We start from the raw sequence: 24,474 nt of genomic DNA, 5'->3' as shown, positions 1-24,474 counted from the left end.
TGGCTGCAGTCACCATCTGCAGTGATTTTTGGAGCCCCCAAAAATAAAGGCTCTCACTATTTCCATTGCTTCCCCATTTGCCTTGAAGTGATGGAGTTGAATGCCATGATCTTAGTTTTTTGTATGTTGAGTTTTAAGCCAACATTTCCACTCTCCTCTTTGACTTTCATCAAGAGGCTCTTTAGTTCTTCCTCGCTTTCTGCTACAAGGGTGGTGTCATCTGCATACCTGAAGTTATTGATATTTCTCCCGGCAATCTTGATTCCAGCTTGTGCTTCATCCAGCCCAGCATTGTGCATGATGTACTCTGCATATAAGTTAAATAAGCAGGGTGTCAATATACAGCTTTGATGTACTCCTTTCCCAGTTTGGAACCAGTCCGATGTTCCATGTCCAATTCTAACTATTGCTTCTTGACCTGCATACAAATTTCTCAGGAGGCAGGTAACGTGGTCTGATATTTCCATCTCTTGAAGAATTTAAGACAGTTTTTTGTGATCCACACTGTCAAAGGATTTGCCGTAGTCAATAAAGCAGAAGTAGATGTTTTTCTGGAACGCTCTTGTTTTTTCTATGATCCAGTGGATGTTGACAATTTGATCTCTGGTTCCTCTGCCTTTTCTAAATCCAGCTTGAACATCTGGAAGTTCATGGTTCACGTACTGTTGAAGCCTGTCTTCATTTTGAGCATTATTTTGCTAGTGTATGAGATGAATGCAATTGTGTTGTAATTTGAACATTCTTTGGCATTGCCTTTCTTTGGGATAGGAATGAAAACTGACCTTTTCCAGTCCTGTGGCCACTGCTGAGTTTTCCAAATTTGCTGGCATATTGAGTGCAGCACTTTCACAGCATCATCTTTTAGGATTTGCGATAGCTCAACTGGAATTCCATCACCTCTACTAGCTTTGTTCATAGTGATACTTTCCCACTTGGCTTCATATTCCAGGATGACTGACTCTAGGTGAATGATCACACCATCGTAATCTGGGTCATGAAGATCTTTTTGTATAGTTCTTCTGTATATTCTTGCCACCTCTTCTTAATATCATCTGCTTCTGTTAGATTCATACCATTTCTGTCCTTATTGTGCCCATCTTTGCCTGAAATGTTTCCTTGGTATGTGACAACATAGATAGAATTGAGGGCATTGTGCAAAATGAAATGTCATATAGAGTAAGACAAATATGGTGTGGTGTGTATGTGAAATGCATAGAAACACACGGTAGATTGGTAGCTGCTGGGGGCTGGAGGGTTGGGAAAATGGGGAGATGCTGTCCAAGGGAACAAAGTTCCAGCTATAAGATGAAAAAGTAATGTCCAGCATGGTGACTGTACTTAACTACGCTGATTTCATTCTTGAACGTTGGTAAGAGAATAGGTCTTAAAATGTTTTCATCACACACAGAAATAATTATGTGAAGAGATGGAAGTGTTAAATATGTGTATATAAGTGTATCAAACCACAATGTTAGATGTCAATTACAGATCAATAGAGCTGGGGGGAAACCCGTCTTGAGGCTGTCCACCTTACTCTGAGTAAAAATCAGCCTTGGAGGAAAAGATAGAAACTAGGGGAAATTTTAACAGATAGCATCTGCCAGCAATTAATGGGAGTGAAGCTTCTCTTTTAGCAGATGGGTGGATGTTCTTGTAACCAAACTCTATGATTTCTCTGTTATGGAGACTTTGAATAAATAACAACCACCAATTTAAAACTGTATCTTTGAGCAGCCCCTGGAAGGGAAGGAATATTTAGTGTATTCAGCACATGTCAAATGAAATGGCCAACTTGCAAATCCTAGATTTAGTGATCTTCAGAGACACAGGACAGAAAGAGGAAAAGGTTTCACTTAATTTTATTCATTTTTGTGCTTTAAAATAGAATCATTCTATGGGGTAGAATTTGAAAAGGGTGTGATTTTAAGAATTCAAATCAGACAGGGAAAAGCATATAGGAATTAATCAAGAGTTTGCTGCCACTGAAACCTCACAGGGACTCAGATTTTCCCAGGATACAAGGTCTGAGTCTTAAGTATATTCCTTCACCAATGAAGTGGATAGTGACTCAGGACACTGACTATGCTCTGTCAAAACACACACATTATCACTTCATAGTCACAGCAGAATGAAGCGCTAGAGGACAGGCTACTTCAATCTACACACAGGGTGGTAAGGCTGGTCCCTTGTAATTCCACACAGGGAAACCTTTCTCCTTATCTCCTTCTGAGCTCTAAACGCTGTCATCAATGAAAGCTTTCAAGGCTAATTTCTAACCACTTGATCATGAAGCAAGACGTTTCTCATCTGTATCCTCCGCTCTCTCACTGGGACAGTTTATGCCTTAATTTATAACTTGCATTCTCTTGTATGAAAGAAGAAAGAACTGATCATACAGAACCATTTGTTGTTTAAAGTGTCAAGAAGTGTCCTAACAGGCCCAATCTTTGTGGAAGCCACAGAAAAAGATCTTTTTATAGAGTCCAGAAGGACACAGAGAAACGTGCAATGTCACTTCAAACGTCCCAGATGCCAGGAGTTACAAACAGGGGAACACCGGGCTGGGGCAGGGATGCTTCGTCTGTTTTATCACCACCACAGTTGGCTCAGACGGTAAAGAATCCACCTGCAATATGGGAGATCTGGGTTCGATCCCCGGGTTGGGAAGATCCCCTGGAGAAGGGGATGGCTTCCCACTTCAGTATTCTGGCCTGGAGAATTCCACGGACTGTATAGTCTATGTGATCGCAAAGAGTCGGACACGACCGAGGACTTTCACTTTCATACTTTCATGAGCAGATTGTAATTTATTTTGTCAAAGTATGCTTTAAAAAAAAAATTGGCTGCACTGGGTCTTAGCTGTGGCACATGGGATCTAGTTCTCTGACCCGGGATTCATGAAGAACCTGGGTCCCCGGTACTTGGAGTGCAGAGTGTTAACCACTGGATCACTAGGTACAGACGGCATTTGTCAGCAATTAGTGGGAACTAAAAGTTTTCAACTTTCATTTAACTTTTTAGACTCTAGGTATTTCTCTCTCTCTTCAGCTCATTAAAAAAAAATTTTTTTTTTGGTCCAACATTTTGCACTGTTCCTAGTTGGATGCTGCATCTTGCATTTGTAAGTCAGTGCAGTTATAAAACCAACAATTCTCTCAGGTTTATTTTGGAAGCTGGATTGATACAGGAAACTCAGGAAGAAAATGATCATTTCTCTAGAAACGGTGGGAAAGCTGAACTAATTTTCTTATGTTCAGTCTTATCCATATGAAATTTAAGCTATTAAAATTATTTATCTGATTATTTATTCAGGTATTAGCTCTCAGGTGTTCTCTTCAGTTCTTCATATAAGCAAAAATTGTCTTGCAAGGATTTTCATATTACAAATTTACAAAGTCATTAAAAAACCCTACTCTAAATCAAACGTTTTGCTCTTCTCCCATTATACGCTGCAATGTGGCTAATTGGCCTTCAGGAATAAAGCAAAAATCAACAATGAACATTCTTAGCACTTTGAAAGGCAGGCTCATTTTGTCTTTTTGAAAATGAACAGCCTTCATGTAAAATTTGTTTCATCTTTTGTATGCTCTCAGCTGTGGCTTTCAAACTTGTTTCACCATTACTGACTTTAAGAAATATATTTTACATAATATTTAAACACCACAAAATATCCTTACATGTCATATCAATTGATGTTTCCTTTAATTCATTCCAGTCCATAGTTTCAGAGGGCAATTTTCCCATGGACTGGCAGGTGTGTGTGTGTGTGTGTATTGTGAATTTTATTTCTATTATCATTACATCAGCTCCACCCCCAGATCATCCGGCATTAGATCCTGGAGGCTGGGGACCCCTGCAATTGACTATGTATCACTTCCTTATTTTGTCAAAAACACTGAAATTGAGAATCATAGATCACCTGGTAATCCCTACCAGGTAACACTCCTTGTTCTATTTCCACAGACCTTCTGTTTGGAGGTCTGGATTGTGGGTGGGTTCAACCTTCCACAGTAGATTTGTGGTCCTTTCTATCAGCTACCCAGAGGTTCTTACCCACTCCTTACCATCCTAGGTTAAGGGTTTTTTTTTTTTTTTTTTTTTTTTTTGAGATGGCAGCTCAGTCAGTCAGTAAAGAATCTGCCTGCAGTGCAGGAGACCTGGGTTCAATCCCTGGGTTGGGACGATCCCCTGGAGAAGGAAACGGCAACCCAGTCCAGTATTCCTGCCTGGAGAATCCCATGGATGGAGGAGCCTGGCCGGCTACGGTCTATGGGGTTCCAAGAGTCAGACACGACTTAGCGACTGCACCACCACCACCACAGCGGGGAGGAATTTAGGCTGAAACCCAAGAGTGAGACAATTTGCGATGAGTTGCAGAAGAGCACATGTATGTATACCGACATTTACCGCTCCATCCAGAACCAACGGTCAAGACGAGAACTCTTCCCCAGGGGCCCCACGAGGGCCAGTCCTGGCCTCATGTGTGCTGTGCCTGCATGTCTCTCTGCCCTGAACTGATCCTGGACTTCACCTCCGGTCTTCTGGGTCCCCCAGGCTGTGAGAACTAAGGTTTTCAACTTGCATGTAACTTTTTAGATGCTGGGTATTTCTTACCCTCTCATCAGCTCATTTAAAAAATCCTTTTTTGGGGGGGGTGGGGTCCAACATTTTGCACCATTTCTGGCTGGATGGTACATTTTGCACTGTAAGTCAGAGCAGTTATAAAATCAACAGTTCTCTCTCAAGTGACTCGAAACAAGACATACAGAAATGTCACTGGGTGTGATTCAGGTTTTATTGCTTGTTACATCATTCCATACAACAGACTTTGACAAAATATACTGGGAGTATTAACCAGATGATGGCAACCTTGATGAGGATGTTCGAGTGTTTTACGTAAGGTAGGAAGACACACCGCTGCCACCATCGTCCCCTGGAATTTGTACATTTCATATAAAAAGAGTAAAAATAGTTCATTGGCATTTAACTAGCATCATTCTTTGTAATCTATGAACCACGACACACCTGAATAATTTCAGAACCTTCTGCGTAAAACAAAGCATTTTTTTCCTACTAGCAGATGTAGCAATTTGTTTCTTCAAAAAACAAGCAAATTGGCACAACAGAAATTACGCACACAACACGAAAACAAAAGTTAGCGTATTCCAGTGGTCCTGAATTTTGATGTCTCCATTGGATTAATCCAAGCAATAAAAATGTGATTCAGCATCTAAAAATGAGACTGAGCTTCTTCACTGTAGTTATGCTTACGTTAGAATTCAAGCGATTTAACTGACACCTATGTGAACCTAGCAAAAACCACTGCTACAACAATCTGCTCTCTTGCTAAGGAAACGTCTTTAAAAGTTTACTGTTGTTTAGAAACTCAGACCCAAGGTGCACAGGTATAACTTGAGGGACCAACAGCTGACCTTTCCAGAAACCACGGCAGTAGTCTAAGTATTTTTGAAGCTGGGCAGCATATACTATCTCACATACATGTCAGTAACTTCCTGCTAAAACTGCACTAATAGTTTCCTCTGTTAATGACTTAAAAAAAAAAAATCCAGCAAGTACTACAGTTCAGCATTTGAAAGACTTCTATGTCTATTTGTACACGGATGCCTGGGCTGAGACATACATTTGGGTACTGGAAAATGCACAAGGCTTAAAATGTAGTTTTATGTGAAACCACTTAGAAGAACTCAGTTACCAAGCAACTAAAAATACACAATGGATAAATAGGAATTTATTAAAACCGCTGTCTTTAACAATACAAAAATTAAATATTAAGGCATCTTTTACTCCCATCTAGGTATATGCAGCAAAGAGAAATGGTTTAAATGGGAACCAGCACTTTTATTCAAATATTTTCTAAAGTATTTGGCAGATCTTTTTTTTTTTTCCTTTCTGATTCCACATATCATTGAAAGCTCTCAGGATCAAACATCATTACCCAAATCAAAAGTATTAACAGATATATATTTCTTAAAAAGCAGTTCACCCTTGAAAAATAAAAAGGACCTAGAAAGAATATTACATATAAAGTTAAAATACTAGTATTTAAATCTCTCTGAAGCAATTTATGCTTCAGTAATTAAAAGAAAGAAAGAACAAAGACTTAAAGACGAGAAGCTTATTAATACGGATCATACTGTGAACACATTGTTCATTCATATTCTCCAATGGGATAAGAATCTGAAAAGAGCTTAAAACTCCTTTAAAAAATATCATATCCACCGGAATAAGATCACATAAATTGACATTGATTATTTATAATTCCTCACATTTCTCCGTTTATAACTGGTTCAATAAAGTGTTATACTAAACAGTAACATTTCACCTTTTATTAAGGCAAGTTTGTGAAAATAATTTAATACAACCAGATTCCTTTTTCAACTTGAAACATTTTTTTTACGTAAGAAACATACAAAACAATTGTTTTATAAAAAGCCACCTCAATACCAGAAAAGAGTAATGAAAGATTTTGAACCCCGTTTACTTATTAAAGGATGCTCTTCCCTCGTCTCAGATTCCAAGGGCTATTCATCGTCTTTAGAGCCAGTTTTGCTCAACTACAAAAAAAGATGAAAACAAACATTCAACAAGTTTAAGCTATCGTCTTATCTGAGTTCACTTTTTCCACTTAAAATCAAAAGTCAACATTTATAGTTAACAGAACAGGCAACAGGGTTCAGGTAACTTGTATCACCTAAAGATTTCACCACGTGGAAATACTAATATTTTTTAACTTCAGGCTCAGCTTCTTTAAACAGGATTCTTTGATAACATAACCTCAACAGAAAAAGTAAAAAAAATTCCTTGAAGCTTTCCAAGAAATAAAATTGGAAACAAGAGTATACAAAAGGTGCCAATTTATAAAATGAATGATATTCTTGGTTTTCTTTTACAAACAATAAATTCTAAAATTTTTAAACTGTGGTAAGAAAAAATGGTAAGATTTATCACCTTACCCAGGCAATTCTTACAATTTTGAAAATGATACAACTCTTGAATTGCAGGGTCAGCCTCTTGCCCAAGAAGATGATAAGAAATAAAGGTCAACCTCAAATCTTGTGGGTTGGGTTTTAGACCACCACGGTAAAGCAAACATCACAATAAATCAAGTCACACAAATATTCTGGCTTCCCAGTGAATATGTTATATTTACACTATACTGTTGCATTATGTGTATAAGAACAATGCACATGCCTTTATCAAAAAAATACTTCATTGCTAAAAAATACAAATCCTCATTTGACAATGCAAGGTTGCCACAAACCTTCAATTTGTACAAAATGGTATCGATGAAGCAAAGTGAACTGCGGGAAAACGAGGTCTGTCTATACTGAGTTTCTTTATTCCAATTGCAGCTCATGGCTCCTCAGTCTCAGATGATTGTGTACTAGGTTTTAGAACCACATAAATTGCTTCAAATAGTTTCTACAGAAAAGGCCCAAACAGCTGGCTTCAAAATAAACTCAGAAAACACTGCTTTTAAATTACCCATATTTGTGGGTCCTCATTGATCCTAACTTTGCATCACAGGAATTACTTCACATGGCACAGGGACACTAATTGGCATGAAAACTCATTTCACAAATTCCCAGATAGGGCATTAACTGGCTGTGTTAGGATCTATTGACGAGGAATGCAAGACAAATACTGAGAGAAGTGGGCCGAAAATTCCAAGTGGAAAGTAAACAATTCTGCACAACAGAAACAAAAAACTTTCCTTGAGGATGGTGGGCAACCAGATTTAGGGGTCTGTCCTAAAAAAAGTACTTCACCTCCACTAAGAAATCAAAGCAATCCTTTTCATGACTTGTACCTTCAAATTCCATATTATCTATAATTTAGAGTCATGTCTTACATTAACAGTCACATTTTATTGTAGTTATAACTTATTTCTATAGATTTTCCACTATTTAAAAAAAGAAATCCTAAAACTGAGGGGCCAGGGAAGAGAAAAATGTGAAGGATATTTCAAAAATACTTACATGCTGAATGTGAAAAAGGAAACACAGACATCCCAGTCCAATGCAAAGATTGATGGGGGAGAAAATGGAAGACATAAATTTCATTAATCGACAGCAGTAACTGTAACCATCTTTTGAAGACAAGAACAAACGTTACATACCTTCACCACATCAACCCAGTTCCATCCTCGAGGAAGTTCTCCTTTGTGATCTAGACCATAAAAACAGTAATTTTATTGCTAAGATCAATCAGAATATTTAAATTTAAGTAAGATTGTTCTATACTATTCTATACCACAAATGGATTAAAAATTTAAATAATTTATTATTAAGGCGGAAAAAGAGCTTATCATCATTCTGCACTGAAAGCACGGTTCCCCCGGGAATACTTGCAAGGTTTTAGATGTACTGCCTTTCTTATTTATCCTCTTCCAATTCAAGACAAAACCTGACATCATGGAAAAAGATGGAGGTGAGCTGGTAATGCCAGGAAGAGAAGCTAATTAATTTATTAGTTTGATGCCCGTGTACAACTTCCCTGCTTTATACAAGGTCCCTGCTTAATGAAATAAGTTGGGTCGGTATGCTGTTTTGTGAGTTATATAAATAGATCAACTACAGAAAAAACCATTATTTATTGTGTTATGATCTGATGGTAGACCAGACTTCATTTCAAATCAAAGCTGTGTTTCAAAAAAAAATGTCAACAATATACTTATCTGTCATAAAGGTAAACAAACAGGAAAATCCCAGACATGCCAGAGAGGGTCCCAGTAGGACACATATTTGTTCACTCTTCTAATATTCTACAGTATTCAGACTCATGTATACTTTGCCACTTCACCTTCTTAAATGCTTCTCTCTTGTGGTAAAGTAGTAGTAAGTAGTTTCAATACACATTTGTGACCTAAAATTGTCTCTGATCCAAATGGTTCAAGAATAAAGAGTGCAGAGAACCAATCTTCCAAATCTAAATAATACTTACTAGGCACCCGTATCACATCAACAAGCAGTCAAATGTGTCTTAAAGAAAAAAAATAACACAAACCTGTTTTATCTGCCAGTTTACGTTTCTGGGCTTTTGAAAGTTGTTCCTTTTTATCTTTTTTCTTACTTGACGGGGCTGTGCTAGGAGTTTCAACTGAGATGATGTTGCTTATGGATGTCTAGAAAAAAAGAAATAATTCTTAGACTCTTGCTAAAGCTTACTGAATTACACTAAATATGTCCACATCCTGAAATGAACTGACAATTTTAGGTTTGTGAGGTAAAAGAATCCTTCATTATTATATTCAATAATCAGGTCAGGAAGCTCAGCACACAACTGGTTTTACTCTCCTAAAAGTTCACACTGAAGAACATAATATTGTTACACTGTTATCACCAGTTCCTTGAGAAAGAAGATCTGATACCAGGATTATCCTAAAGCTCTGAAGTGCAGAGGTAATTTTACAACTCAGTTAATGTGCTTTTATTCAAAAGCTTAAATATGTCTTTAGAAAAATCACGTGTGCCTACTTAGACCCTTCTGGTTCCCAGAGAAAATGAAGGAAAATTTTTAAATATTTGAGACAGACAAAACTGGAAATGCTTACCAGGTGCCAAGCATTGCTGTAAACGTTGTGCATATTATCACTCATTTGATTCTGAGTACAATCTTATGAGGTAACTGCTATTATAGCACCTATTTTACAGATGACAAAGCTGAGCACAGCAAGACTGAGAAACCTACCTAGAGTCACGCAGCAAAGAGTGCATTTTCAGGGCCATGCAGTCGCGCTCCCAGGGCGGGAGGCACCGCCCTTCTCTGCTTCTCTAGCTGCCTCTCAGGGTCCAGCTCTAACTATCATTGTGCATCTAATATAAAGTCTCCTTCCAGGCTCTCGTGGTGGCTCAGTGGTTAAATAATCCGCCTGCCAATGCAGGAGACACCGGTTTGACCCCTGATCTGGGACGATCCCACCAGCGGAGCAGCAGCTAAGCCCGTGGACCACAACTACTGAGCTCTGCTCTAGAGCCCTGGAGCTGCAACTACCGACGTGCAGAGGTCGGAGAGCCCGAGCTCCGCAAGAACAGAAGCCGCCACGATGAGAAGCCCGTGCACCGCAACCAGGGAACAGCCTGTGTAGCAAGGAAGGCCCAGCACAGCCAAATAAATAAAACCAATCACAAACAAAGTCTCCTTCCAATTAAAAAAATAACTAACTAACTAGTAAAAATGAATCACTAGTAGAATAAAACCAAAACAAACAAAACGTGGCAAAAGCCGAACCCCCTGCTCACAGCAGAATGAACGGGATGATGGTTCTCCATGAACTGGTCCTTATGGTCCTTGGCGTACTCAAACAGCGTGTAGGTCATGGCCGTCCCGAGGTGGACTTCCACCGCCTCCTGTAACTTGGCTAGTATGCTCTGTTTTACGTCTGATGATCTGCAATGCACAGAAATACACCGCTAAGAGAAGAGTAAAGAGGGAGTTACCATGACTGAAATGACAACAAAACAGTACTCACATGGTGTTGTTAAAAAAGGCATTCATGGATATGATGGGAGGTGTCTGCGGATAGGTTTCTGTCCAGGAAATCTCTATGAGGAAGGCTTTGGGATCTCCGTTTTCACCTATCTGAAGAAAAGGGGAATCTTAGACTTGTAAAAAGTTCTACAAAGACTGATAAATGATGTTCGTTAGAATGATGACCCCTTTCCAAAGCTCGTGATCAGATAGGAAATGTCATTATTTTGAAAAGTTCAAGGAGACGAGCTAAGATCTTGCCGAGGGTGAGGGCAGTGTAAACATGTGTGACTTTTAACCCACTGAGGCTGTTTTAACAGCTTTCGTTGATGTCCATGGCCTGCCTCCAGTCTTTCCCAGGAAAAACTATATGTCTTATACGTACAGTTTTTATACCATCAAAGATTTCTGAGGACAAAGGTAAGAGAACAACCATGGAGAACAGGAAGAGAATAGATAAAATAAAATCGACACACTTGAAATACCTCATCTTTCCCTTCAGTATTCCAATTGCTAAATCATAATAGACATTAAGAACATGTAAATAGATAGGCATTAGCACAATCCCAAGAAGCTAGAAAATGAAATGTAAAATTCAGAGAAATAAAGAAAGGGCAGAGAGATAAGGAAGGAGTGCCTTAGCCTGGAGGACAACTCTTAAATAAGTTTTTCTTTTTTTATTTATTCTATTTTTGAGGTGTAATTGACATAGATTATGTTAGTTTCAGGTGCACGACATAATGGTTTGACATTTGTATACACTGCAAAATGATCACCATAATGAGTTTAGTTAACATCACACACACAGTTACAGGTTTCTTTTGTTGTTATGATGAGAACTTTAATGATCTACTCTCCTAGCAACTTTCAACTACACAATAGGGTATTATCAACTGCGGTTGCCATGCTGTATACAATATCCCCAGGACTTATGATTGGAAGTTTATATCTTTTGACAGCCTATTTGCCCTGAGTTGGTTACAGATATCTTTTTTCTTTTGCTTTCCCCAGCTTTTCACTTTGAAAGCTTTTACAGAAAAGCTGGAATAAAACAATGAACACTCATGCATGCTTCACTGCATATAAATCCATCAGTGTCTACCCGACAGGACCCTCACGTATCCTGCAACATCCTCAGTGAGTAACTGCTGGTGTCAGCGCAGACGCTGGGGGAGGACGGGGTGCCCTTCCATTCGCTAGGGTTGGAGGGGCCATGGATGGGGAAGTCTGGGGAGGCGACTGGATGCAAAGAGAAGGGCCTAGTGCTTAACTTCACTGTTACCTTTGGCCACGAAGTCTCTGCTGTTCTTCATGTGGGCTGGTATGAGGACTGTGGAGCTTGAAAGGGAATTGAGAGGCACTGAGCAGAGAGGGGAGTTTCTGAAGGAAATAACTATAAAGGATTTATTTCTTGTGAGGTCGGTAACAATCATGTATAAGGATCATTTCTCAATTTCTTTTAAATGATGACAATATCAACAACCATAAACCTTTAAGGCTATTATTAAAAAAACCTTCCCTGACCACCTGCCACTACTTAACAGTTTGGATAAATGGTTTATATTATTTGTTTACGAAATCAAATACTGGTGCTGTTCCATGCTGAAAAAGAATTATAAGCAACCTGAATTTTAAAGAAAAATTGACATTTCACACATGTGAGAGATATTCAGATATGTTGACAATATAGAACTACAAAAATATCAACTTTTCTTGACTAAGTTGTAAAGCAGTAAAAAGAAAACTAGGCGTGGCCTAGAGACCTGGATTTTAACCCTAACATTTATCACTGTGGAAACTTGGGAAGTCAGGGCTGAGATGCTATCTTTAAGATTAGAAGGTAAAAACCCCAATTTCTAATGTTTCTTCCATTTCTAATGTTTTATATTTCTGTTACAATAAACGCACGTTTATCTTAGTTTGAAAAAGCTTCTGAATTAAGTTTTCAAAGTTTGAAAATAATTGATGTCATGGTGATGAGTTTTCATTTTCATTTAAATGTGTCAGCAAATCCAAAGACATGGTAAATGTAAGCCACTAAATAAAAAAAAAAAAAAACCAACAGCATTTTAAAAAACAGCTTCCCAACAAAGTAGTAAGTGCTCCTATTCATGTCAGGTCTTACCCTGTATTGAAATGAAACTGGACTTAATTCCCGGAAACTTTCATCTCCTTCATAAATAGAGCGTAATGCCTCCAGTTCCATCTGAAAGAAATGAATTAAAAGGGTTTTAATTGTACAAATGGATTAGAAATAGAACATAAACTTATCATATGTCCACAGACACACAATTCTAGAAGACTAACGGAGCTAATAAGAATGAACAAATGGAGAAAAGCTAAAAGGAACCAGTGTGAGAAGAGGAGGTCTGAAAAACTGGGCAGGAAAATGATCTTCAAACATCTGAAGATCGGTCCTATGAAAGAAGAACCGCATTTTATTGTTAAATGGAGATCTGGTTCTCACCACAGGAATTTTGATTCAGTGTATATGAGACAGAGAGCAGGCATCAGTTTTACTAACAATTGCCCAAATGGTTCTAGGTGGGGGTCTCTGGGCCAAACTGAGAGAAACATTACACTGTACACTGCAGCTTCACAGTTAGAACTGTTCAAGCCTTAGCTTAGAAACTAATCTGGCAAGAGTTATTTTAGAAGCATTTGGACATCATGGCTTGTGGGCCTTCTTTAAAGGTAACTTCCAACCCCGAGATTCCATTACTTCTATCATGTACTGATAAAAGTGCTAACTTTCAAGCAGTATATTCTAAATGAAGAGTGAGATTGGGATTATTTATCTAGGAGACTGGGATTCTAGACCCGATTTTACCACAAACTCACTGTGCAGCCCTGGGACTGTCATTTTATGTTTGCAGACCGTTCTTCTTATCTGTACACATTACACATTTAGAAGCTCCCTCTAGAGATGACCTGGAGCATCCCTTCCGACTCATGTCATATGATTCAATGTCAAAGTGGCATTTCATGAGAAAATACCTAAGTGTAAACCATACAACTCTCCTAGTACATGGATGCTCAAAACAGACTTCGTATCTACTGGAAAACATCAGGTGGATAAATGATTCCTTCCACGAAGCCATATGGCCAGAAGACACTACGGTCATTACTTCCTTGCACCAGAAATCTAACTAACTCAATTAACTTTCTCTGCCGGCCAACAACAGATTCTAAGATGTAAAGGAGACGGGACTCCAAGGAGCCTAACTCCGAACGCGGGCGCTAAACAACAACTCCGGGGTTTAAGGCCAACCAAGTGCACCGGCTTGCGGGCCAAGGACACTCGCCCTTATTATCAAGAGACCTGGGGGTGTGGGGCGGATCCCCGGCTTTACAAAAATCCAAAACTGCGGGGCGGGTGGGGGTGGTGGTGGAGAAAAAGCAGAGGCGGGCACCCCATCCTGGCAGGCGTGCCGGGGCCCCTCCCCGCAGGACGCCGGCAAACTTGGGGCTGCTCCAACCAGACTGCCGCCTTGGGGGCGAGGGGCACGAGCGGGCGGAGAGGGGCACCGCGCCTGCGCGGGGAGGGGACGTCCAGCCCGGACTCACCTCCTGGTCCTCGTTGGCACCCATCGCCCCGGTTTCGGGGCGCACGGCGTTTCGCGACAACGAAAAGGAAGCAAGGGCCGTGGCCCCGAGGCCAGGGCCGCTCCCTCTCCGGCGCCCTGGGCTGCTGAGACAACACGCTTCGCGCGGCACAAGAGCCGCGCGCCCCCGAGGTCCGGGCTGAGCAGAGCCGTGGGGCCGCGGGCAGGGGGACCAGGAGGCCGCGGCCGCCGGGGCGCCGGGGGACTCGGAGGAGCGGCAGCCGGGCGGTGATCGCAAGAGCCCCGCCCTCTCCTCCTTCCCGCTGCTCCTATTGGCTCCTCCTTTCCCCGCCCCCCAGCTCCTTCTCCTCTAGGACGCGGAGCCCCTTCCTTACGTTTCCGGGAGCGGCGTCCAGTTCCGGGGCTGCGATTGGTGCATAGCGCTGTCACTCAGGTCCGGAAAGTGCTTCCTGTGCCTGCGCAGGTGGGCCCTGGGAAGTTTAGGTTGCTGGCCCCCAGCGCAGGGGCGGCGGCGGCTGGGACGGCGGCAACCCTTCTCCCGGCGGCATTCTGTGACATTTCTGCCTGCTTCCTCTCTTCCTCCGCCAGCTGGTGGTGACTGGCCACAGCCGCAGCGGGCCCGGGAGGTGCGACCTGGGTGAGTCCGGGTTGGAAGACCTCCGGGGCCGGGGCAAACCTCCGAGGGACATTGCTAGCGCCTAAATATGCTGGTTTTTTTTTTTTTTTTGGTGTGTGTGTGGGGGGGGTACTGTGGTTTCCTACAGCATCAGCGAGTGCATTTCTCTATTACCTGCTAAAGAAAAGACGCCCCAGCTTTAAGGGGGGTGGGGCTGGGAGGAGAGGAGGAAGGTGAGCGTCTGCCTTTAGGACTACAGCGTTTCTTCATTTGAGCCCCGGAGCAAGATTCTGCACCGTGAGGGGGGGCCCATGTCTTTCCTAAGTCGGGCTATTGCTTCACAACCTCAGCATCAGCTTTTGTTTCACCGTCCCGGCCCCAAGCTGTCGTTCCTCTTTTGATCGTTTTTGTAATTGGACATGGTTGAGTCCCATCCTTACCGGCCTTGTGTCCTGCGCATCCTGAACCTCCGTTAACTAAAAAATAGGGCCTGCAGCATTATTATTCTTATTACCTGCCACTTTGATTAGGTCACCTTTCTTTGCAGTCTGTCATTCCTGGTGGCGCTAGTGGTAAAGAACCCATCCGCCAATGCTGGAGGCATAAAGTTGGTGGGTTCGATCCCTGGCTCGGGAAGATACCCTCGAGGAGTGCGTGGCCACTTAACTCCAATATTCTTGCCTGGAGAATCCCATGGACAGAGGAGCCTGGTGGGCTACAGTCCATGGGGTCGCAAAGAGTCGGACATGACTGAAGCGACATAGCACTCATGTATTCCCTCCGAGAGTCTTCCTTGTAATTGATGATCACGCCAGCTTCCAGACTACTCCCCTTGCACTGCTTGGTCTCCCATCCAGAGTGTTTACTTCCTATTTCTCCATCTCCTTCTAGATCATAGTTTGGTTAGTTGCCTCATTGGTTTCTTCTGGAGATCTGGAAATTTCTCCTATAGGCTGTCATCGAGATCCAGACAATCTCTGCAATTGGCCTTTGCTGATATTCTTCCCATTTTTTTTTTTTTTTTGTCCACTGACAGGGCATAGCCATTTCAAATGCAAAAACTTCCTAAGGTAGTATGTGGCAAGACTTTCTGATTTATTTTCATATGGTAATTTTTTTGTACAGAGTTACCATCATTTAGAGCTGCAGAGTTTAGTATAATAGCCAGTCGCCATAGATGGCGTTTGAAATAGACTAGCCTGATTGAGATAGCCTGAGTGTACAATACAGACCAGACTTTGAAAGACTTAGTATTAAAAAAGGTAAGAAGTTTCACTAGTAGCTTTCATGGTTATGTTGAATTGATAATATTTTGGACATCGGTTAAATAGCATATTAAAATTAATTTCATCCCTTTTTAATGTGACTACTACAAAATTTGAAGTTATTTATGTATTAGTAGTTTATGTTATATTTCTCTTGGACAGGATTTTAAATGATTAATAGTCATTTCTGTTTCTCCTTATTTCCACCCCATATTCAAGGACCACAACTAATTCTTTTGAGTCTCTGGGGTTATTAAAGGAAGTAGGCATTTAGGGCTCTAATCTAGACTCTTTGGGATCAAGCAGTGGTACTCAGATTGTGCTTTGACCATCTCATTTTTCTTTTCACCCCAGATTCACTGAAACTAGAATAGCTGTTTTTCTGAACATGCAGTCCTTTGCCCTCATAGCTTAATCCTGTCCTCAGACTATCTGTTTAAGCAGTTCTGAAACGTCTGTCTATTGTGGACCTCTGTTGTTTCTGGTAGGCTTTCCAAACCGATTATCTAGTACCCAGTGTTCCTTTAGTACCTAAGGTGAGAAGCCTAATAGCCTTTCCTAAATCAACTTTTCAGGTAAAAATACCGTTCGGTGGCCTAAGTGCTCTCACAGAAATTGTGTGAGTCCTGTATGACATGCTGATGAAGATCACCTTTTAAACCAGTCTTTTGGTACATGTGTTTGGAAACAAGAAATTATTCTTTTTTTTTTTTTGATAAATTATTCTTATAATACAGTGATAATTTTGTTCGCAATAAGCACATCTTTATATGATTGCTTTTGTAAACTTAGTGCATCTTGGATTGATATAGCCCACTGCTCAGCTAACAGACACAATTGAAATATGTTCTCCTAGAGGGTTCCATTCATTACTAATTTTTCCCTTGTAGATTTTCCTTTAAGTGATGTTTTTGCATTAATTGTGGAGAAATGAGACAACATAGCTATTTAGATAATTAGCCTACAATTTTAATGATAGTTCAGGAAATCAAACATTAGCAGTTACAGAGAAATTAGAGATAATTGTACTTTATTGTATAAGTCAGTCAATCATTACTATATTATTTTTAATAATTGAAGTAGGTAGTTTGATCATCCTCCTGCTTTTTTAGTCTGTTCATCCTGAAGTTCTGTGTGGTTTTGAGATGTTACTAGAAATAGTGACTGTCTTAAAGTTAACTACAACCGTTATACATGTTGTTCAGTCGCTCAGTAGTGTCCGACTCTTTGCAGCCCCATGGGCTGCAGCACGCCAGGCTTCCCTGACCTTCACCATCTCTCAGAGCTTGCTCAAACTCATGTCCATCAAGTTGGCGATGCCGTCCAACCATCTCATCCTCTGTCGCCCCCTTCTCCTCCTGCCTTCAATCTTTCCCAGCATCAGGGTCTTTTCAAGTGAGTCAGTTCTTCACAAGAGGTAGCCAAAGTATTGAGCTTCAGCTTCAGTATCAGTCCTTCCAATGAAAGATTTTTAAAAAATGTTACACCAGTCAGTTCATTTCAGTTTCTCAGTCATGTCCGACTTTTTGTGACCCTGTGGACTGCAGCACCCCAGGCTTCCCTGTCCATCATCAACTCCTGGAGCTTGCTTAAACTCATGTCCATCGAGTCAGTGATGCCATCCAATCTCATCCTCTGTCATCCCCTTCTCCTCCTGCCTTTAATCTTTCCCAGCATCAGCGACTTTTCCAATGAGTCAGTTCTTCACATCAGGTGGCCAAAGGATTGAAGTTTCAGCTTCAGCATCAGTCCTTCCAATGAATATTCAGGACTGATTTCCTTTAGGATTGACTGGTTGGATCTCCTGCAGTCTCGAGTCTTCTCCAACACCACAGTTGAAAAGCATCAGTTCTTCTGCACTCAGCTTTCTTTATAGTCCAACTCTCACATCCAAACATGACTACTGGAAAAACCATAGCTGTGACTAGACGGACCTTTGTCGGCAAAGTAGGTCTCTGCATATGAATATGCTGTCTAGGTTGGTCATAGCTTTTCTTTCAGGGAGCAGGTGTCTTTTAATTTTGTGGCTGCAGTCACCATGTGCAGTGATTTTGGAGCCCAAGAAAGTACAGTCTGTCATTGTTTCCCCATCTGTTTGCCTTGAAGTGATGGGACCGGATTCCATGATCTTTGTTCGTGAATGTTGAGTTTTAAGCCAACTTTTCCCCTCTTCTTTCACTTTCATCAAGAGGCTCTTTAGTTCCTCTTCACTTTCTGCCATAAGGGTGGAATCATCTGCATACCTGAGGTTATTGATATTTCTCCCGGCAATCTTGATTCCAGCTTGTGCATGATGTACTCTGCATAGAAGTTGAATAAGCAGGGTGACAATATACAGCGTTGAGGTACTCCTTTCCCGATTTGGAACCAGTCCATTGTTCCATGTCCAGTTCTAACTGTTGCTTCTTGATCTGCATACAGATTTCTCAAGAGGCAGTTCAGGTGGTCTGGTAGTCCCATCTCTTGAAGAATTTTCCAGTTTGTTGTGATCTACACAGTCAAGACTTTGGAGTAATCAATAAAGCAGAAGTATATATTTTTCTGGAATTCTCTTGCTTTTTCTGTGATCCAGTGGATGTTGGCAATTTGATTCTGGTTCCTCTGACTTTCCCAAATCCAGCTTGAACATCCAGAAGTTCACGGTTCATGTACTGTTGAAGCCTGACTTGGAGAATTTTGAGCATTACTTTGCTAGCATGTGAGATGAGTGCAATTGTGTGGTAGTTTGAGCATTCTTTGGCATTGCCTTTCTTTGGGATTGGAATGAAAACTGATCTTTACAGTCCTGTGGCCACTGCTGAGTTTTCCAGATTTGCTGGCATATTGAGTGCAGCTCTTTCACAGCATCATCTTTTAGGATTTGAAGTAGCTCAACTGGAATTCCATCACCTCCACTAGGTTTGTTCGCAGTGATGCTTCCTAAGGCCCACTTGACTTTGCATTCCAGGGTATCTGGCTCTAGGTGAGTGATCTCACCATCATGGTTATCTGGGTCATGAAGATCTTTTTGTACAGTTCTTCTGTGTAGTCTTGCCACCTCTTCTTAATATCTTCTGCTTCTGTTAGGTCCATACCATTCCTGTCCTTTATGGTGCCCATCTTTGCATGAAATTTCCCTTAGTATCTCTCTCTCTCTCTCTCTTTTTTTTTCCCCTTAGTATCTCTTAATTTTCTTGAAGAGGTCTCTAGGGGAGGTCCCTAGATGGGGGGAGGTCTCTCCCATTCTATTGTTTTCCTCTATTTCTTTGCATTGATCACTGAGGAATGCTGTCTTATCTCTCCTTACTGTTCTTTGGAACTCTGCATTCAGATGGGTATATCTTTCCTTTTCTCCTTTGCCTCTAGCTTCTCTTCTTTTCTCAGCTATTTGTAAGGCCTCCTCAGACAACTATTCTTTTTTGTATTTCTTTTTCTTGGGGATGGTCTTGATCACTGCCTCCTGTACAATGTCACAAACCTCCATCCATAGTTCTTCAGGAACTCTATCAGATCTAGTCCCTTGAATCTACTGTCACTTCTACTGTATAATCATAAGGGATTTGATTTAGGTCATACATGAATGGTCTAGTAGTTTTCCCTACTTTCTACGATTTAAGTCTGAATTTGGCAATAAGGAGTTCATGATCTGAGCCACAGTCAGCTCCTGGTCTTGTTTTTACTGACTGTATTGAACTTCTCCATCTTCAGCTGCAAAGAATGTAATCAATCTGATTTTGTTATTGACCATCTGGTGCTGTCCATGTGTAGTTATTAAATTTTAATAGGTCCAATTCAAGAGTTAAACTTTTCCCATTTGCTCTGTTTTGGATTTGCTCGACAGTTTGTAAACACTCAAAGTCTTTTGCCTTTTTGTAATATTTCCTGAATGGTAGAGGTTCATATGTTAGATGAGGATATGGGCTTTTACTAAATTAATTATTAATGTTTTAACGTTTGCATTTCAGAGTTTTCGTGACATCTTAAACATGAGCCCTACACAGTGGGACTTCCCTGTAGAATTATGCTGTCGGCCTATGGCTTTCGTCACTCTCACAGGCCTGGATGTGGTCTACAATGCTGTCCATCGAGCTGTCTGGGATGCCTTCTGTGCCAACCGGAGGGCTGATCGGGTACCTATTTCTTTCAAGGTGCTCCCAGGTGACCATGAGTATCCTAAATGTAGACCCAAGGTAATGACATTATACTTGCAAGGGGACCCTCCTTCTCCCTCTCTCTCCCCTTCTTTGAGTGTGTATATCTTTTTTGTTCCTATATCTGTGCAGGAAAACCCCTGAGTTTATCAAGGGTATGGTTACAGAGGTGCGTGAAGAAAACTCTAGATGTTTTCATGTGTGTAATACGCTGCAAGTTCCCAGGGTGTTTTGTGTTCTGTCCTCTCTTTGCTCATGTGGAGTAAATGTTGGACCAGCGTGAGCGGGAGTAGTCTGGGTTGGTGCAGGTGCTTTGGGGGTGATGTGGGGGGATCTGGGTGCTTCAGGCCATCCCCTCCCCACGACGTGGCACTCCTGCTGACCCAGTGATTGCTCTTACGCCACTGTACTTAGGAATTATCCTTCATTTTTTTCTTTTACCCACAAGGAGGTATAATGCCATCCTGCCATGTGACTTAGAAACAAATGAAGCCATTATGGGCTTTAGAGAACACCTGAGCAGCTTTTACAAGAGCAGAATCTGGATAGTGAGGCATATAAGTAGAATTTATTGGGAAAAGGGCTGTTTCGTTCAGCCTCTCGAATTTGAAAGCTTGACATCGTTATTTGAAAGACTTGATGGCATTAGAAATGCTTCGGCTTTGGTCCTTTAAATGGTTACGGTACTGGCTCTAGGGTTGAGTGTCTACCTCTAAAAATTGCTGTCTCTTATTTGGTCTCTGTAAAAGGTGTTATCTTTAAAAGGTGTGGCATGTGTATGTGGAATGAGAGAAATAACCAGAAAGTGCCTGCACTTCATAACAAGTGGTCTCTGCTGTTCTCCTTGTCAAGTACCTCTTTTCAACTTTGGCCAATGTTTGCAGAGAACTTCGTATGAATGGTACATCCCCAAAGGGATCTTAAAGACGGGCTGGATGAACAAACATCTGAATCTGGTGCCAGCCCTAGTGGTCGTGTTTTATGAACTGGACTGGGACGAGCCCCAGTGGAAAGAAAAGCAGTCCGAATGTGCCACCAGAGTGGAAATAGTCAGGTATGGTCCCCTTCGTCAGGTTGACCGTGTGCGGTCAGACCCACCTCTGGGGCTTACCGAAGCTTAGTGAAGGCAGCTGAGTGCTGTTAAGACTGCAGTGGTCATTCGGGGATCTCTGGCCTCCAGGGAAACCTGTTGACTTGCTAACAGGTAGCATTAACTGACCTTAACTTACAGAATGCTAAGCAATGGGAAGAAATTTCAGAGACAAATTGGCCTGAATATCCAAATGTTTCTTCTTGCATTTATATATATTTTTGAACTGTAGTGGTTTATTATTTAGTCTCATAAAACACTTTTTGCTTTATTACCATTTGTTTCTAAATAATTCTTTTGGATGACTGTTCTAACATATCACTATAAAGAAATAAGTAGTTGTGTAACTTTTACATTAAAGTATATGTTAAACTTTTGCCTTCTAAGATTTTTTTTGTAAGAAATGAGAGCTCAATGTGAGATTATACTTTTAAAATTTAAATAATTGTGGCATGTATGTTTCATTATATGTGGGGAAAAAAATATCCCTAATCTTGATTTTTTTTTTTTTTTAGTTTAAATTTGTCTTTCTTGGACTAAATTGTCAATCTTGTATCTTATGTAAAATCATGAATATACTTTTTAAGTTTTTAAACACAATTTAATTATTAATTCATCTTATTGCTCTATTCCCCCGCAGGCAGAGTTTACAAGGGAGAAACACCAAAGTTGCAGTGGTTCTGATTCAGAAGAAAACCCCCTTGCCCCCAGGTAGCAGAAAGTTGCTTAACAAATAATTGGTTTATCCCTCTAGTTCTTATTACCAGGAGGCATTGTCTTTAATATTAAAATCTTTTGGCCCCCGCCGGCCGGGGTGCTCTAGGAGCCACGCGGAGACCCACTGCACCCGTGCGAACACGGCGCTGCAAGCGGTGCGGAGCGTGCGGGCGCGGTCGGCAGCCTGCGCGCCGTCTCGGCACCCAGCGCACCCTGCTCGCCGCGGCCCCGGGGACTGCGGTCGGGCGCCGTCCGGGCACTGCGCACCGGCCCTGCCCTGCTGTCGGTGCGGAGATTCACAGAAAAACACGATTGGGTAACAACAGAAAACGGTGTTGGAACAGTGGGAATCAGCAGTTTTGCACAGGAAGCTTTGGGAGATGTTGTTTACTGTAGTCTGCCTGAAGTTGGGACAAAGTTGAACAAACAAGAGGAGTTTGGTGCTTTGGAAAGTGTGAAAGCTGCTAGTGAACTCTATTCCCCTCTATCAGGAGAAGTGACAGAAATTAATAAAGCTCTAGCAGAAAATCCAGGACTTGTCAACAAGTCTTGTTATGAAGATGGTTGGCTGATCAAGATGACATTCAGTAACCCTTCAGAACTAGATGAACTAATGAGTGAAGAAGCATATGAAAAATACATAAAATCTATTGAAGAGTGAAAATGGAACCCCTAAATAAACTACTTTGAAACAACTTAATCTAGCATAGTTGTCTTAAATTAGTGGTGGATAGATATTTAAAAAGCAACTTTTAGCAAAAGAAACTACTTGTAACAATGTTCCTGAAGAAAATACCCCTTAACTTTCTAATGCCTTCAGATAAACACTGTATCTTTTCCACAGCATCCTGTGATTTTTAGGCTAGGGTCCAGTTATACTATTCAGAATTCCTGAAATTATCTCTGATAAAACTAATTACAAAAATTATGTAATTCAAGGATAACATGGTTATCTTATACCTTATATGACATTGTAACTTGCTTACAGCTATCCTTGGTTTTGGGTCAAAATGATCTTCCCACTAGAAATAACTGGCAGTGGAGAAAAGTTTGTTAGTTGTATAGTGTCCAGTGAAGAATATTACTGTCTTAACTTTGCAATATACTATGTTTGCTGGCGCTATTTTTATACAGTGAAGCAACAGCCTTGCAGGAGAATAAACAATTTAATAATAAAATATTCAACTTCTTAAAAAAAAATAAAATAAATAAAATCTTTTATGCATTTGGTTATGCGAAAGATGGTATGTTAACCTTAAAAAAGTGCCAGTAATGCAGGAGTAAATGCTTATTATAAAAGAATTAAAAACATTAAAGAGTGCAGATCTTCTCAAGTTCTGCTCCCCAGTTCCACTCACCTCACCTAGGGAGGCACATATTAATTGACAGCATAGTTGTTCACTTAATGTTTAAAATTAAGGTTTTTTTGCTTATGAGATCTAGTTGAAATTATATTCCTTATGTAATTTTATTTTTTTTTTAAATTTCCAATAGGGCAAAGATAAGTACTGGGGGGGAGTTTTTCTAATTTCCTATAAGAAAATGTCTTATTTCAAGTTCTTGTTTCTTCTACCATCTCAAACTTTAGAAGTCAAAATATATTTTAGTTTCTGTGTTGAAACTTGAAGCATCTTAAATAGTTTTGCAAACCATTTTCATGAATTAATTGCTTTTATTTTTAGTTACAGTTTTTGAAACAGTTGCGTGGCATATCTGTTGTCATTCCTTGGCCTGTCTATCTTGGCTCTCTAGAAAATTCCATAGTGTTTTTCTATAACAGAGATGTATGGTACAGCTTCTAAGCGCCCCACAAAGCTCTCAAGGGCCCCTGGGGTCCTACAGATGTGAAAAGTGGCTTGAGTTTTTTTTTAATTATGTTGTACCAGTTTGGGAAAGTGTTTATTTAGAAAAATATGTTGATGTTCTCTCCTTATGAAACTTGTCAACAGGAGAAGATGTCATTGCTTCAGAAAGGGCTGCAGCCTTATGCAACGCATGTGAGCTATCAGGAAAGTCTTTGTTTGTACTGCCCCATACAGACCACCTTGTGGGTTATATTATAAGGTAAATAACTGAGACAGTATATTGAATTATTTAAGTTTTGACTAATCCTTTTTATTTTACTTTTTTGCACATTTTCATTAGCTGTATTGAAACCCTTTTATAACTTCAGAACTCTTCCAAGGAGGAAGAACCTTGAAGGTCAATCTTTGTTTGACTTTGAAGTCAGCTTTCTTTCATGCCCTGGGAAGATACTTCTGATATGTGCTTATTTTCATAAGCAGAACTTTGAGTTGTTTATCCATCTTCAGGCAATTTGGTTCCTCTGTAATCTCATAATTATAGAATGAAGCAGGATTTAACTTACCCAAATGTTACTTTCACTTCATTTGCTAGTTCTCACTTCTGGTCCCTTTCCTGTTAGTTTTCTTTATCTTTAAACCCTAAATGTTATAGTCACAAAAACAGTCAAATCTAATTGAGTATTAGATATCTTATTTCTTTCATACTTATAAAATAATAAAATAAGTGGAGTGGGGGTAATCTTAGAGCTTACCTAATTTTTAGAAATTGTAAAAGTTATTTTTATTGATTATTT

General features: G+C 40.5%; 2 protein-coding genes and 1 pseudogene across 3 annotated transcripts in view; 2 read left to right on the top strand and 1 right to left on the bottom strand.

Moving 5' to 3' along the window:
• Positions 1-4,771: 4,771 nt before the first annotated feature.
• On the bottom strand, positions 4,772-14,342 carry RWDD4 (RWD domain containing 4). The gene is made up of 7 exons (XM_070460091.1): positions 14,059-14,342; positions 12,617-12,697; positions 10,493-10,602; positions 10,263-10,410; positions 9,028-9,145; positions 8,001-8,190; positions 4,772-6,575 (listed from the first exon to the last, which is right to left on the bottom strand). The coding sequence occupies exons 1-6, from the start codon at positions 14,080-14,082 to the stop codon at positions 8,084-8,086; spliced, it is 588 nt and encodes a 195-aa protein (XP_070316192.1). The 5' UTR covers positions 14,083-14,342; the 3' UTR covers positions 4,772-6,575; positions 8,001-8,083.
• Positions 14,343-14,501: 159 nt separating this feature from the next.
• TRAPPC11 (trafficking protein particle complex subunit 11) overlaps positions 14,502-24,474 on the top strand; it is a 37,269-nt gene continuing 27,296 nt past the window's right edge. For both annotated transcript variants that reach the window (XM_070460090.1, XM_020876533.2), the window contains exons 1-5: positions 14,502-14,694; positions 19,883-20,107; positions 20,953-21,122; positions 21,799-21,869; positions 23,825-23,939. In XM_070460090.1, the coding sequence (XP_070316191.1) occupies positions 19,904-20,107; positions 20,953-21,122; positions 21,799-21,869; positions 23,825-23,939 (560 nt within the window). In that variant the 5' untranslated portion in view covers positions 14,502-14,694; positions 19,883-19,903. The remainder of the gene's footprint in view (positions 14,695-19,882; positions 20,108-20,952; positions 21,123-21,798; positions 21,870-23,824; positions 23,940-24,474) is intronic.
• LOC139032609 (glycine cleavage system H protein, mitochondrial pseudogene) lies at positions 21,896-23,818 on the top strand (annotated as a pseudogene).

Source organism: Odocoileus virginianus, chromosome 32 (genome assembly GCF_023699985.2).
Source record: "Odocoileus virginianus isolate 20LAN1187 ecotype Illinois chromosome 32, Ovbor_1.2, whole genome shotgun sequence".
NCBI lineage: Eukaryota > Metazoa > Chordata > Mammalia > Artiodactyla > Cervidae > Odocoileus > Odocoileus virginianus.
Note: the sequence above shows the minus strand (reverse complement) of the source record. Positions and strands in the feature narration are given on the sequence as shown.